Here is a 16806-nt window from a genome sequence, read left to right as displayed (position 1 = left end):
GGAAAGATGGTTGCTGTGGCAACACCCCTGCAAAATCTGTAATAATCAAGGTGGGCGGTATAAGAGTACCTTGAAGTGGGTATGTGTTAAAATAGGCCTACCCTTTTCTTACATATGCTCATTGTATTTTGACTAATGTTTGGTGGTCTCACTAATAATGACTGATCTATATGCACATGTTCTCCTTTGTTTTTCCCTCTTTCCAGTATGACAACCAGTCCTTAAAATACTGATTAGTGGGGGGGGGGGTTGGCCTTGCCAGGAGGATCTCTGTATAAAGCTAATAAAGTTAACTTCCATCTGATAACACAAAATACTTTCAATTTCCTGGGGGTGCGAGTGTCCTGCCTGTCTCACAGAGCATGTTCAGGCAGGTTGTTAGACCTCTTTAGAGGTAGGACACTCCCAAATCACATTTCTGAGCAAGGATGAAAATTTTGCACCCTGGTCGGAAGAGCTGGGAGGCGCTGTTGGGAAGAGTGTAGCATCCTTGAGGCAGGCCTTGAGCCTTGTTAAATATGTAGACCGCTGTCCATTAAACATCTGTAAAGAGAGGTGTTCACAGTGGGATCAGCTAGGCGCCAATACGGTGAATTGACTTGCACATGTTGTGGCCTGTGTGCAAGTCCAATGTCACTTTAATTATGGTCCTTCTCCTTACATCTGGTCTAAGAAGGGAACACTGCTGTTAGTCACACATCACATATTATCCTGATGCAACACAAGTTTCTGTGGTAATGATCTGCTCACGTGCCTTTCTGAGGCGCTGTTGTCAGTGCTTTTCCTAAAGAGACAACGTAGCCATCTTCATGCTGAAGCCGATGTTAGCTCCTTGCACTGTGATGGTTTCTGAACATGATCCTGTCACTTGAGAGCAAGTTGTAAGCAAAGATGAATGGATGGAAAGTTCACCATAGCCCTATACAAAAGCATAGTACCTGTTCTTCTGAAATAAAGTGTGCAGTTTCAGTTCTACATCGCAACAAAATATTAAAACTAGAGAAGGTTCAGAGAAAGGCAACAGGAATGATCAAAAATATGGAATAACCTCCTACAAGGAGTAATTAAATAACCTGGAACTCCTCAGCCTGAATAAAAGTTGGTAAGAGAAGCCATAAGCTAAGTCTTTAAGATCATGTCTAGACTGGAGAAGATGAGTGGGAACAATTGTTCAAAGTTTCTGCCAAAACAAGAGCTAAGAAGCATCAAAAGAAACCAAGAGGTATGAGGATTATAATGAACAGGAAGAAGCAGCTTTTTCATATAATCCATAGTTAAGCTGTGGAAGTCCTTATCATATTGTGATTATTTTATATTTTTATCAGTTCACCTATTAATTAGGCAAATTCATCTGTTTGTGTCTCCCCTTCATCTCTAGGAGATAAATACTGGGTTTTTAAAGAAGTAACAGCAGAACCAGGATACCCACACAGCCTTGTGGAGCTGAGTAGCTGTCTTCCCCGGGAAGGCATTGACACAGCTTTGCGCTGGGAGCCTGTAGGTAAAACCTACTTCTTTAAAGGAGACAGGTACTGGAGATACAACGAGGACAAGCAAGCAACAGACCCGGGATACCCAAAGCCCATCACTGTGTGGAGAGGAATCCCTCAGGCTCCACAGGGAGCTTTTATCAGCAAAGAAGGCTGTATGTATCTGCAGTCACTAAGAATATTAGATTGGTAATAGTTTGTCTAGTTTGGGAGTTTGGTTGTGGGAGTTGGGTTGTTGCAAATAGTTGCACCAAGATAGAAATCAAGTCTCAAAAACCTCAAAGGTCACCCTGACACCCGTGAGCACAGGTAGTCTATGATTCTTCCTGACCATGATCGCAACCCCTGAACCTTCTCAACTGCTCAACATTACCATAATTGCAGCTTTTTGGGGCAAGGATGTGAGACAAGGGCTCTCAGGTTGGGTCTTCCAGTGCCACTGAAAGACTGCAGTGAGAGCCAGCTAAGCAAGGGGTCAGAAGCAGAAGACCCAAGGCTCCCTCCCTTTTCTCTTCAAATCACTTGAGACTGATTAGAAGAGAAGTTTTGGAGTCCTTTGAGGAGGTGAGGGGTACTTCAAGCAATGATGTGCAACATAACATACCAACCTTTTATTAACAGCAGGACGAGACAATGAAGGCCAGATGCTGTGGCCAAAAGGACGGATTTTATTCCACATCTGCTCCCTCAAGCTAGGTGGAAGCAACTACACACATATAAGTATTGACCCAAGGTCTATCACACCCAGGCAAACACTGTCATTCTGTCACTATGGTTAATGGCTCTTGTTTGAGGAGCACATGCTTGCAGATGCTTTAGTAGAAAGTAAATTATTGCAGCGTGCTTGCTTTTAAATTGGGGGGGTGGGGGGAGGAGGGGAGTGAGGCTAGTGTTTTTATTATTCTAAGCTTAAATCATGATCACCAGCTTACCTTGTCCAAGGGGAACAATACCAATCAGATGGTGCGTTGTTGACAACATAGCTCCCCCAAGCCAGGGCTAGGGCTTCTCCTTTAAATCCTAGCTCTAAAACTGACTTAGCATGGCTATATTTGTGGAACGTGCTTGATGAACATGTTTTGTTTGTCTAAATAGCCACCATCTTCCCAGCCTTTCAGGTGCTCTGTACTTCTTCACACACAGACAGAGCTTATCAAGTTGGAAACGGTGTGGTGAGAAATCTTCTGTTTTGTCTTCTAGTTTATACCTACTTTTACAAAGGGAAGGAGTATTGGAAGTTTGATAACCAGAGGCTGAGTGTGGAGCCAGGCTATCCCCGGTCAATCCTCAAAGACTGGATGGGCTGTAACCAGAAGGACGTTGAACGAAACAAAGACAGGCACCTCCCCCACGACGATGTGGATATTATGGTGACAATAAATGATGTGCCTAGCACTGTAAATGCAATTGCAGTCGTGATCCCTTGCATTTTGTCTCTGTGTATCCTTGTCCTGGTGTACACGATCTTCCAATTTAAAAACAAAGAGGTGCAGCAAAACGTTGTATATTACAAAAGACCTGTCCAGGAATGGGTATGACACAGCCAGCTGCACATTTCAACTCATTGCTCCGATGAGGACTACAGACAAAAAAAAAAAAAATAAATTGCATTCAAAAGCCTACCAAACAGAACTACTTCAGAGCCCTACAAATTTTGGAAATCCTGGGACAGAAAGAAGCAGAAAAACTGGAAAAAAATACAGGCAGCCTTGCAGTGTGGAGTCTTTCCCTTCTTACTGCCTCAGTCATGTGTCAGTCTAGGTGTGCCATTCTCCACAGGCTCACTCTGCAAATGTCAGAGACTTCGAGACAGGTTTTCTTCAAACTTTTTCAACTGACCTGGGAAACTTCCTTCAGTGCCCTGCACCAGTGCTCCCTGTTAAACCCAGCATTCTCCAGTGTAGCTAAACCACCCCTCAAGACTCTTTTTTTTAATAGCTGTCTCATAAATGAATTAAAATCATGAAATCTATGAACGGGAACACTTCAGTATCGTAAGCAGAAGGCATTCTGATGCTGAACCATTCTAAAATATCTTCTTAGTTTATTACAAAATCCAGGGAAATACCTGGATACAATTTTCCAATACCTGCTGGTCAGAGGTTTTGTACATTCATAATTAATCGACGTTGCCACTCAGCACAGTGCAAAAGGACCCATTAAGCACTCCAAGAGGTAATCAAGTGCAGAGCAGAAGCTCAAGGAGTACCAAACGAGACAACATAGCATTACCTGGTAACATCAAGTCCTAGACTGGGACAATCTGAAGACAAAGTAATTGGGTCTAAAGAAATCAGTTGTGGGAATGTATGTTTTTGTTTTGGGAGCCATTCATGAAAGGGATATTTAAATATCATATGATGCTGTTTTAAGCTCCCCTCAGCCAGAAACAATGAACTGATGGTTACGAATAAATTGAAAAAGATGTATAGAAGTACGCTGCACTCTACCCCTGTTAAGATGCTGGAAAAAGATGAATTATTGTTATGTGGCATGTGTAACTAGACTGTGGAATTTGTTTGTTGGGTTTAGGAAGAATGGAAATGTTTGTTTGGAGTGAGATCGTCATTTTATTTTGCTGAAATGGTCAAGGTACAGTAAGAATTAGGCCTGTTTATAAAACTAAATCCAATCTCTGTAGATGTTACAAACATTGTTTGACTTAGAAATTTGTTTTTTGTTTTTGCTCACTTCTTCACGTGCAAGTATTTGGCAAAGATCAAGGGAAGCATGCCATACAGTAGAAAGTTCATCACTAGCTGCATTTGATGGAAGCACGAGAGCCAGATAAAGGCTAGATAAATATCTGAACTTTCAGTAACTAATCACAAGTCTCTTCGTACAACAGTAGCTTCTGCTCATCTCACTTAAAATTCTGAATGGTTTAGGCTATTGTGTCCTAATCACAAACCATTTTATTGTTGATGCTGATACTTGTACCATAAATAAGAGTGCAAGAAGAATCTCTTTTAATGCAATGTAATGGTGAAGTCTAGCCCTGTATGGAAATGCCATTCATGTAGCATAGAAAGTGCTTTGCAGGCTGACAAGAGGGAAGAGGTGATTAGCATAAGCCCTCTACCTATAACTGAATTTTATTTATGGAAGTGCAAAGCACTGACTGTCCAGTTAGTATACAAAAAGTACAACTTCTTGAAAAGTCAGCTATGGCAAAAAAAAAAAAGCAAAGGCTCTTTATTTTCTTGACAAACAATTGAGGCTATAAATATCCATTATTACAGTGATGAGGGAAGAAGAACCAGAAAGATTTTCAGCATTCTGAATTTCTAACTAGCACTCAAATATTACTATGATGAAAGCTAGATAGACAAAGAGATACTTTTAGTGAGGCCCACTAGGACAGCATAACATGTGGTCTTAAACTGCATTTTGTCCTTTATATTTAATTTTCATAGCCAAGCAGTTTATTATGTTTAAACATAACTGAGAAGTTAGTAGATGCAAAATTTTGAATGTTGGTGAAAAATGTGATAGTGTCTCATGATAGGTGAAGGAGTGCCAAGGACCAAATAAAATCAGAGCTACTAATTAGACTCCCCCACCCCCAACGCTCCTCCGTATGTTGTTATGTGTACTACTTATGTGGTAGAATGCACACTTTGAATGCCACAGCCACATGGTACGTTGAACTCACCTGTATGCTGCCATCTCTTTGAGAGCTCTGACAGCCTAAACCTTTGAGCAACTTCCAACAGCCATCATTAAAAAAAAACCACAAAAAACAAAAAAAAAACAAAATCAAAATTTACAATCCAAAGAAATGTCTGGTTTTTGTTTTTATTTTTTCCTCTCACGCCCAAAGGCAGACTTTTGTTTCCTTCAAACCCTTACGCGAAGCTGAGTAACAAGCTCTACAGGCAATGTGATAACTGAGTCCTTAGCAAGTTCAGCTGTTTCCTCAAACAGCTGCATATTGCCTTCTGGAGTATATTTGCAAAATTCAGTCGCCTCTTCTGCTGCTTCAAAGAACTGAAGAAACACTTTGGTGCGTTTTATGTTTTACAACTACTTCTTAGCTGCATCCTGGTGCACACTAAACTGCTCGTGCAGGTATGCCCTTGGGGTGCAGGTAAATGCTGTATATTTGAGACTTCCAGGGGTTTTAGGTACTTTGTAATAACTCCAAGTGACTCGTTAACCTTTTGGAAGTCCAAGAGCTGCACATGGCATAAGTTCAAATCAACACTACAGCATCTGTCAGCAGAGCACACTTGCACATTGAGGCTGATACACCCCAAAAGCATCTAGATTCACTGCACTCACATAACACATCAGAGTAACACAACCCCTCCAGGGCACTGCAGTTATTCATATATTTGCATGTTTTTATTTCTGCTGAGGACACAAAAGGATGCCCATGCTAAGCCTGGGAGGTCACTGGAGACAGTGCCAAATCAGATTTTAGTATCTGAGCTGTTTTTTGTAAAAGAAATAGAGAAGCCTGCTCTGGTGATATCCAGAACAAAAGTTAACTGAGATATCTTAAAAGGAACCATCTCTCCTCCCTCCCATCCTTTTCTTATATAGCCTGTTACTGTAAAAATTCAGATGCTGAATAGGATTTTCATACAGTTCTCTCTGGACACTCAGGAAATCCTGCCCCAAAGTTCTGGGATTTAGGAGACCCTATTTGCCAGGAAACAGCCAGGAAGTATTTTCACCTCCTGAAAACTGAATTGCACCAGAGGTGCATGAACATATGCAAGGGAAGATGCTAAGAGTACCAGGCTCTGTAAGAGGAGCATGAAATGACATGTACATATTGTAAAGGAGGTTTTGGTTTCAAGGGAAAAATTAGACAAGGATAAATCCAAGCTACTCAGGCCTGAAACTTGCCTATAGATGTGTGCAGAGAGAGAACGTGCATGGGTATTCCAGTTGCTGAGAAACTCACCCCTCTGTAGTTACTAGTGAAAAAGCAGCAAAAGCCTCAAGGAAACTCCAGCGAGCCCAAAGCCAGCGCTCAGGCCAAACACAAGAATTTGTGACAGAGATCCAAGTCTGTGCCCTAACTGTACCTGAGGCAATGGCCACTGTGAGCAGCCAGCTTGCTTAGTTCAGGTACCACCTACCCAAGGACTGAGGGAGCCCAGGAGAGACAAGAGGATTATCACCTCCTGGAAGAACTGGTGGAATGAGGCAGGTAGGTAGGTGAGCAGTTCATCCACTACCCCGAGTACGATCCAGGTCCCTCTGCTATCCGCTTGTGCAGTCCTGGGCTGACTAGGATCAGGACACAAATGTCAGTATTCATATAAGGGATAGCTCCTTATATTCCCACATCTGAGCTCATTGCTGGGATCCTGTCTTATGCTACACAAGCGCAACACCTGACCGCTGGAAAAACATCGATTCAGTCTGCCTTCCATCAGCATGGTTAAGGCATCCTCATTGTCAGGTGGTCGTGGTCCTTGTCTTTATATCCTGCCCAGAAACACAGTACCACAACATATTGCCGCCCCAGGAGAGCAAAGAAAATCAGTGCTTATTCAATTCTAGTCACATAAGCAAGAGGCTCTTTACAGAATTACAAGTGTGTTCTTGGCATGGTACGCACAGCCCTGCAGTGTCTGGCGTTTCTACAGCAAGAGAGAAGTCCTGGCAAACATTTACCTTGCACGCAGCAGGTCCAGCCCTTCTGGCTCCTTGAGGGAGCTGCCCATTATATACCTTACCCTGCACTCAACATTCTACATTTTTTCAGTTCTTGACTATTGTGAATAATTTCAATGAAGTAGGCCCATTTTTCCTCATAAATGGTAAATATGCTGGAACATACTAATCACCACAGTCAGAACAGAGGTGGTCCTCCACTGTAACAGGGATCATTTGCTTCTACCTTATAAACTAGTCATTAATCCTCAGAGGGACCTCCCATCTCACTCTATGGGGACTCAATTTTTTAAAAGCCTCTGCTGAAGGATATTGACAAAGGTTTTTGGAAATTGAAGTACATTATAGTAGCCAAAGCTACATGCCCTACAACTTCTTCACAGAGCCTCGAGTTGCAAGACGCTCATTCCTCCCTCAAAAACCTGAGACAATTCTCCGTCCTATTGGATGAGAGCCTAATTCCACCTTTCCTCATAGTTTAAAACGTAGTTGTCCAGCATAGCAGGAATTAATCGGCTATAGTTCCCCGGGTAATTCCTGCAGCCCTTTTTAATACCTGAACTCATGCATTGCCTTGCGCTGCTTAGTACCAAAGGTGGGTTAACTGTGGTATATAAGCTACTGCTTAATACCTCAGCATTTTCATTTTTACAAACTTCTAGAGCTTATGGCACTAATGCCTGGTGCTGGGGACTTATGACTTCATTTTACTGACTATTCCAAAACACTTGCTATTGGCACTTTCACTTGAGAAGGCCACCTTTGAGGCAAAGCACTTGAAAAGGAAGGGTCAAGTATTGCACAGCGCTTAAAGTATTTTAATCTGTATAATGCCAAGTGCCTGCCACTTGCAACTCTGTATTGCCTTGCAGCTGTGTAGCCCGAGTTGTCATGGCAGTATTTTTCCCTGGTGTTATCCTCACGGCCTTGCAACTGCAAGCCCTGACACTGTTTTTAGGCAGGTTCTCACGGGAAGTAACTGTCAACAGCATGAAAATCACCTCTTCTTTCTCCCAGATTCTTTTGGAGGTTTCAGTTTAGAGGAAAACCAAAATTTAATGAGTAACAGAGCAGAATTACCCTATATATGCACAAAAGCCTGGCAACCAGCATGCAATACTTGCGTCTAATCCACACACAGTACTCAAGATGCAGATACATCACGGACTTACAGATAACGATGCTCTTTGTTTGGGCTTTCTTCTTTACCTAGTAATCCCAAAGATTCAGTTTGCTTTTTTGGCTGAGTACTGAGCTAATGTCTTCATTCAAATATCTGCATCAAGCCCAAGAATTTGTTCCTGCTCTCCTCAGAGCTTATCACTGTGTATGTGAAATCTGGATTCTTTCAATATGCTTCACTTGACATTTAGCTACATTAAATTTCATTTACCTATCAACTCAGTCAGTCTGTCCTCATCCTTACTAGTTGGAATAAGTCAGTATGAGCAAGCTTCACTTCACAATTTCAGTGCCTTTCCTAGGCTGGACACAACAACACTGAACATCATGGCTCCCAGCTGAGTTACTTGTGAAATTTCACTGAAAAATGTAACCATTTACTTCTACTTTTCCTCCATCTGTAACCATATAAAAAACAGCTTCCCTCTAATTCCATAGGATCACCCAGGTTCCTCAAAAGCCTTTGGCATAAAAACCTGCCAAATGCCTTTTGGCAATTCACGTAGACTACAAGAGACCTACTTCTCCACATACCCAGGGACTCCTTCAAAGAACCCCATGGGTCTTGTGGGGCATGACTTCCCATTAAAGAGCCTGGTTTGTACTCTCCCATAATATCACATATCCATGTCTCCACTAATTCCATTCTTCTTTATAATTTCTATTAATTTTCCTTGTTTCCTTATTAATTCACCTTACTAGTTCAGAATTTCAATACACCCTTTGTTTAGAACTGATATCACATTTGCCACTTTCCAATCTTCAAGTATCAATGCAATCTTTACAGGAGGTCACACATCGCAGCAATACTCTTTTCCTTACTTTCTCTAATCCTCTTTGGCATCTCACAACCTCCAGCATTGTGCCAGTATCTTTCCTGTTTAAGCACTGAATTGGATTTCTCAGAGTCTGGATGTTGTTGTTGTTGTTGTTGTTGTTGACCACTAAGCAATTTTTAACATGTAATACACACCAAGATCACCATTACAAACTAGGATTCCTGCCTATCAGTTGGAATGAAAAAGAAAATGCAGTTAACAGACGAAAAAGAGGAAAGCCTCAGCTTTATTCATTTTCACAGTTGTGATGAATACATGCCAACACTTGGAACAATGGGCAGGCTCCACCATTTTACTTCTAATGACATAGCCCTGTGAGCTAGCGAAGGAAAGCAGCTTCTAGCTCTCACTACTGAGAATTACTAAGAGGAGAAGATCTGGAGTCAGTGACAAGAAAGGTTGTCCAGTCTATCAAAGGGGCCATAAAACCCTAAAATTGTTAGCCAAATAGTAGCAAGGAGAGCTATGGGCTGCTTACAGGCTTCCCCCACGGCAGAGGGAAGGTGAGGAGTTTGAAAATGGCAACCTCAGGCTCAGTTACCATTCCAGACAGATTGCAGGATTCAGAAAAGATCCTATTGCAATCCTTATTTAAAGAACATCCTTTAATCAAACAGAAGCTTGTAAATCCTTCCGTAAACATCCAAAGAGCAAAACCAAAATGAAAGTTTAATATTCTACAAAGCCTGAAGCACCAGGGCCAAAAAAGAGCTATGTCTACACTGCGTTCAGGACAGTACTCCACCTCCTCCAGGAAAACCAACTGAGAGTAGTGCTGCTGTGTGGAATCAAGAGAGATGCTTCTACATCCCCCTAGGATGGGAAGCAGAGGCATTCCTCTGCCTTCAACACACCTTTAACAGGCAAGCAGAAATGAGAGATTAAGGAACAACAGCTAGGTTTAAAAGTAAATGACTATCGTATATCTGAAAGCAGTATCTAAAGCTCTTTTTCATCATCATTGCTCCCTGACAAGAGCAGATGCTCTCCATTAGTCAGGTCCCAAATCTGAAATGTATGACTGAATGGAGAAACTGCTTAGAACTGGATTACTTAACTTTTTTCTATGTGATAACTCAAGAGGAGTGGATTTCAATCTATTTTGATTCTCAACTTCTAAGAATTCCCCAGTGTAGGTGGCCAACTCCTGTAGAGAAAGTTCAAGCCTACTGACAGTAGCATGCTTTTCTAGGCTCTCCCTTGCAGATGCCTCAGGAGCAGCACACAGGTCACCAGGCATGTGTAGATCAAAACCCACTGTTCTGGAGGCAGTTCACACTTTGTTGCTGTTTTAAGTCTCTGAATTGACTTCTTTGAGAAACTCCATTCTTCAACAGAGCTGATCGCTTCTCACTTTAGAAATCACCTTTCCCTGCCCTATGGGAACAGCCACAGGTCAGGGCAAGAGAGCAGCTCATGCCTTCTGAATGTTTCTGTGGCAAGTAAACTCAGGACACTTTTGGTACAGGAACAGCAGAAGTGTGGAAAGAGAAGGCAGTGCTGTATGTGTGCTGAAACAGACTGCTGCACAACAGAACACTGATGCGTTATTTAAGGCAAAATAATCTCTAATGATCAATACCCCAAAGCTAAGAGTAAATATTGTGGACTATTTTGAGGGCCTAGTTCAACATCACAGGGAGAAAGAGCTCTATTGTTAAAGAACTGGAAAATGTCAGCAAAGGGATACAGAACATTCCTTATTTATAACTTGTACATACAATTTGTCAGTTTTGTAATACTTAGTTTACAAAACACTATAAAAGGTTGGGTTTGTAGCCTCTTCCTTGTGCTAGGCCTGCAGCAGAAGGTCTAGAAGTTTGTACTCCAAAGTGCAGCCTGACATTTCACTCCTTGGGAGCTTCCTGGAAGGCAGGAACCAACACTTCTCATGTCAAGCTAAAAAGATAAAACAAAAATAAGACTTAGAAGATGGAGTGCCAGAGAGCGCAGAAGGCATTTCAAAGTATAGTCAGTTCTCTACCACTGGTCCTGTGCAACTGCAGATTATTTCCCTTCCTAGAACATAAGAGTCTGAAAAAGAGTGCTCCAGACCCTGTGGCTGCTAAGACCCAGACATAAGAATAGACTTGTCAAGTTGATAAGGGTGAAATGTACACTCACCTGTGTCTGAGAAGTTATTGAAAATTCAGAGCAAGTTTAGTAATGGCTCTGTGTTATGCTCACAGACACCAAGTCTTTATGCAGGTCCTATGAAAGGGCAGCAAAGAACTCTTTCAAATGGTTCTTTGAAAAAAGAATTCCTTATTCTTTCCCTATGCAATAAACCATCCCCATACATGTTTATGAAAAACAAGAACTCAGTCACTAAGTTGTAGAGGCCTAAGTCACTCAAGAACATACCCTCAGCATGAAAGCAATGACCACAGGAGTCATAATCAGTTAAAAGACCAAATGAAATTTGCATGGGATATTCATCTCTAAGGATGCCTTGTACAGTTTTTTGCATACATCATGGAAGAGGCAACATCCCATATCGCTACTCCTCCACATAGAGTGGAGCATTAAAAAGAAACTTAGACAAAGCCTTAGGCAAAAAGGCTTTTTAGAAAAGTAACCAAGCAACCAAAAAGAAACTCAGCAAAAACGTTCAAAGGCAGCAGAAATGCTCTGAAGTCTTTCTGGCTCTAGATATGGTTCTAGCAAGTATTTGAAATAAAAGCGTTATGGATTAGAACAACCAAAATCCAAGACGCCAAGCACAGTTACAAGCATTTTAACTTCTAGAACAAGATTTGTGTTCAAAGAAAAAAATTCATACATGACAAAGCTAAGCACTGAACATGGAGAAAACAAGTACTTGAAAGTTGAAGTGGATAGTGCTTCTCATAAAAAAGCATTATGTAATTGTAACAAGAACTGTTACACTTTTCCCCTAAGCAGGCTTATAAAACTTACCAACCAAAAGAGCTAGGAGAAAAATAAACCCTTTTGCAACAAGGTAATTCTTGTGAACAACTCAAATGAAAGAGCAAGAGGGGGAGGGAAAACAAGAAAGAGAGGAATCATTTGAAAACTACTAGTTTTACAGCTTCACTGTAGTAAAATCTTGCCTGTTTTGATTGTTCTCATACACAGAGTTGGATCCTCCTTACCTGTCAATCAAGGAATCTCTCATGCTTGTAGCAATGGTACTTGGCTGAGCTTCATTCAATCTGAAGACACTCTCAATAACAGAGAGTTCAGTACTGGTTGTATCCAGCCCGCAAAAGGCACACCAGTCATTTACAACCATTCCTGCTGCAATTACCTCACTGCCACGATTCACTGTTCCTGCCTAGCAAAAACAAACCGTCAAGAGTTACCATGGTACACTGACAGCACCACACTTTGTTATGCTTTCTCATTACAAGTCTTTAGTGAAGGGCCTCAATTCACACTCCTGAAAAGAGAATAACACTTCTGCCATCAACAAAGTTATAAAGATTTTAGATATAAGGTTGGAGACTAAGGAAAAGTTGTTAACATCTGGAAAGAAAACTGTGTGAAATTCAGTAAAATAAAACCTCACCAACAGGAAGCACAGAGGTATAGCTATTCTGAAATTCATAAATTCATAACTAACTAGGTTGTTGCTGTTTGATTCAGTAGGGAAAGGATTTTAAGACTGAAATTTTTAAAAAGTTGCCTTTGGCCAAACCACAGACAACCTCACAATCTACATGAATGAATTAGTACTACTTGCACAATTCCAACAGAGCAACGTTTCAAGAACAAACTAAAAGTGCTATGTAGCTAATTTAGATTCAGAAAAGACAGGGAAAACGCCTTGGAGAACGCCCCCTTTAAGTTTTCTCATTTCCCACTTGGACCAGCTCTCCAGAGAATACAGTATTGAGGAGACTGTGAGGAAAACAAAACAAAAAAAAATCACAAAGACATAGAAACATTAAAACCGAAAACTGGAATGGAAAGGAGTGGAGAGATAAAACACAAATCCTTACCACAAGTGGGACCTGAAGCAATGAAGAGAGTTCATCCTGATCATCAGTTGAGGTTTTGGGGTGCACAATTCCTCCTTGATTACTAAAAACACAGTAACTTCCTACCAGCACCTGATCTGCTACCGTTTGCCTGAAAACCTCAACTTTTAGCACATCTGCCAAGATCTCTTCTGTCTCCTGCAAAAACAATGCAAGAATAAAGTCCTCAGCAAAATGGTACTGTAGAATTATTAGTCAAGCTGCTCCTGCATACCAGTATCAGCTTTGAAAACCTGTTCACGCTTTCACAGTCCACTGGAATTCAATTATTATACAAACATTTAGTCTTCTTTATCAGTCTTTACACTCCACATGTGTTTCTAGTTACCTGTGCATACCAAGCTGAAAAACTACAACTAAACACAGGTCTCTGTCTTTCCTAAGAAACGCTCTTTCCCCTGCTCTTTCTGGAGGATCCTGGCAATACATGAATCACTTCAATACCAGATCTCTGGGCACACCCTGTGAATCAGTCCTCTGTTGTCCCAGATCTAGGACGCACCTGAATAGTGTCTTTCTGTGCAACTCTGAGAACTTCCTTCCCTTCCAGATAAAGCTCTCCAGGTTTTCATTGTAATTTATTTTGACTGTTCCCTTTCTGGCCATCTTACCTACTTTCTAATCCTATTTAAAGGCAGTGGTCTTTGCAGCATATGTTTTTCTTTTTCTTTTTCTTTTTTTTTTTTTTTGCATTTCTTATGCCAATTCCCATTTCTCTGTCACCTTAGCCACAAACTGAAAGCACACAGTCTAAGGACCTTCATTATCTGTAGCCACACAGCACATCTCCCTAATGCTATTAAAATATCAGCTCTCAAATATAAAGTGGCAGCAATTTTGTCTCCACTAACCATGCTTTAAATTTCCACAGAAGAACCTTCCGGTTCTCTTCCACTCAATTGTCTGTAAATATGTATACCACCACTTCCTTGTCCTCCTTCAACACTCTGTTGGAAATTTCAACTAGATCAGCAGCATGCTGTAACTATTGCTGTAATCCTGACCAAAACCCTTTTTATGTTCTCTTTAATTGATTATTACATGCATGCCCACTTCTTTACATTCATTCTATTTCACATACCCAGAGCAAACTGCACCTGACAATATACTCCCACATCCCATCCCTTCCACAAACACCATTTGCTACAGCAAGAGGGCACAGACTCTACTTGGGGAAGGGTCTACCTCTACAAAAAAAATTAACTATATAAAACAACACAGATTAACTGAATCTGAGTCATAAATCCAAAATCCAAGTTTGTGATTTCTCTCCTGAGAAGAAAGGAAACATGAGGCAGCACAGCCTCCTACATGAAGAGCGCTCTGCCATTAGCATAATCCCTCAGACACCTAACTACAGACTCAAATTGTAGCTTCCGAATCATTTCAAATGCATTTGCTATGAATTTTAAAGCGTAAGAGCCATATACCCTGTCAAGATCTGGATGAACAAGAGCTACATAGTCATTGCAAGTAGTGACATTGCCCAGAGCTGAGAGTCGCTCTTCTACTCGCTGAATTCGTACAGAATCTGGAAGACTATTGCGGATATGTTGAAGCTCTTGGTCTGTTGTACTGCTTGGGACTAACAGTCCATGTCTGTTCCCTGAAAGAACAACAATAAAAAAAAAAAAAGAATAAAAGAAGTTCTGCATTAGATAAAGTAATTTAAAAAACACATTTCCACCGCACTTACTGCTTTCCTGAAGTTCATGTAATGCTTTGGAATTGTCCTTGCTCTATCCATTCCTCCCAGGACCAGAATTCAGCCCAAGTGAAATAATGTCACCATTTAAAAATAAAACAGCACCACAGGTGATGGAAAAACTGAGATGAAATACAGACTTATCTCAAAGTAGAAATCAGTAAGCAGCACTACCTTTCATCGCTTCTCTTATTAAGCAGAACTAGAGGAAGCACAAGGTTCTTACTGAACCACTTTGAGAAAGATTTTCCCCTACAGACGCTGATCACCCAATAATGTACAGAGTCTGCTCATTTTTGTTGCTTTAATGTGGTAAAGCAATAAGGTAGGATGGAGAAAAAATATTCTTCTCACGGTAATTAAACTCAAGCCAGACAGGTGAAAAACTTTTCTTTGACTTACACGTATGTAATGTTTCCCCCCCGCTCCCCCACCACCGCTACCGCACACCTCCAGCGCTGGCTGGGAACCACTAACCTGCAGAGAAACAGAGCAGCCTTTCCCAGGTTGCCAGAAAGCAGAGCGACATGTCTGCTTCATGCGCTGAAAGGCAAACGCTCTTCCTTACCCTCGCTCTTTCCTACTAGATAAGACTTGGCTTCCCCACCTTCACACCTTCTCCGTACACGCTTGAAAGCCCTAGGAGAAAGTTCCCCTTGGCGGGGCAGGTGCTGCCTGCTCGCGCTGCCCGCCGCAATCAAACCCACAGTGTTCAGAGGGATGTTTAGGGTTTTCACTGGAGCACAACGCGAGTCGCGGCCTCCCTTGCCCTAAGGAGCCAGAAGCGGCCCGGACCCAGCACCTACCGACACAGAGGCGGCCGATGATGCGGCAGCCGGCGATGGAGGCGTGCACCACCGGGATGGCGCCGAAGAGCTCCCCCTCGAAGACGCTGCAAGGAGAAGGAGCCGTTACGGGGCCGCCGAGGCCGGCGCGGCCGGGCCCGCGGCGCTGCGCCCTCACCTGTAGAAGTTCTCGGAGCCGCCGATGGCCACGAGGCAGTAGGCGTTGGTGAGCTTGGCGAAGCAGCCCAGCTCGTTGTTGTTCTCGAAGCTGGCGCGAACAGCCATGGCGGGGCCGGGACGCGGGGCCGCGACAGGGGCTGCCACCCGCACGCGGCGCCGCTTCCGCTTCCGCTTCGGCCGCCGGGCGGAAGGCGCAGAGCGCAGCGGAGCGGAGCGGCCCGGCCCGGCCCTGTGGGGCGCAGCGCCGCCGCCGGCCGGGAGGTGCCGGCCCGGGCGGCTCCCTCGGGCCTCGGCCGCGGCTGTCCCGGCCTCCCGCGGCCCGAGCCTGCGGCCGGGCCCCCCGCGGGGCTCTGCGTGGGGCGGCAGCACGCCCGGGGCCGACACCGGCCGGCACCCGAGCCGCCTCCGCGGGGCGACGCTGTCCTCGGTGCCCGGACACCCCGCCGCGGCCAGACACCGGCCGTGCTCGGGCACGGCGTCGCGGGCCGTTCCTGCCCCCGTGCCCAGCCACGCCGCCGCAGCCGGACACACTGCCACGGCCGGACACACCGCCGCGGCTGGACACCCCACCGCGGCCGGACACCGGCCATGCTCGGGCACGGCGTCGCGGGCCGTTCCTGCCCCCGTGTCCAGCCGCGCCGCCGCAGCTGGAGACGCCGCCGCGGCCAGATAGCAGCTGTGCTTGAGCATGCCGGCCCTGCCCAGGCATGACCCGTGTGACACCACCCAGCTGCAGACGTACCACCCGTGTTTCCAGACAGGCCACGCATGTCTAGGCACTACCGTGTCCAGCTGCTCTCCACGTTCAGGTACAACTCACATGCAGATACAACCCACATGTAGACATGACCCATGTGCAGACACCATCCCCCACAAGCAGACATGGTCTGTGTGCTGACCTCACCCACCGGACAATGTCACCCGTGTGCAGACACCGCCCCTGTGCTGACACCACCGATCTGCGTACGTCACCCATTTGCAGATGCC

At 43.7% G+C, this 16806-nt stretch overlaps 2 protein-coding genes across 2 annotated transcripts in view; one reads left to right on the top strand and one right to left on the bottom strand.

Annotated features, from left to right (window-relative positions):
• MMP24 (matrix metallopeptidase 24) overlaps positions 1-5044 on the top strand; it is a 57240-nt gene extending 52196 nt beyond the window's left edge. Inside the window, exons 8-9 of the mRNA XM_068912945.1 lie at positions 1379-1645; positions 2691-5044. Coding sequence (XP_068769046.1) covers positions 1379-1645; positions 2691-3028 — 605 coding nt within the window. The 3' untranslated portion in view covers positions 3029-5044. The remainder of the gene's footprint in view (positions 1-1378; positions 1646-2690) is intronic.
• Positions 5045-9353: 4309 nt separating this feature from the next.
• Positions 9354-16018, bottom strand: EIF6 (eukaryotic translation initiation factor 6). Its single transcript, XM_068912946.1, has 6 exons — positions 15818-16018; positions 15661-15746; positions 14580-14755; positions 13111-13287; positions 12262-12443; positions 9354-11044 (listed from the first exon to the last, which is right to left on the bottom strand). Exons 1-6 carry the CDS (start codon positions 15922-15924, stop codon positions 11035-11037), a joined length of 738 nt encoding a protein of 245 aa, XP_068769047.1. The 5' UTR covers positions 15925-16018; the 3' UTR covers positions 9354-11034.
• Positions 16019-16806: the final 788 nt, after the last annotated feature.

The sequence above is a fragment of the Struthio camelus genome, chromosome 18 (assembly GCF_040807025.1).
Source record: "Struthio camelus isolate bStrCam1 chromosome 18, bStrCam1.hap1, whole genome shotgun sequence".
NCBI classification, from domain to species: domain Eukaryota; kingdom Metazoa; phylum Chordata; class Aves; order Struthioniformes; family Struthionidae; genus Struthio; species Struthio camelus.
This window is presented reverse-complemented; position numbering and strand designations above follow the sequence as displayed.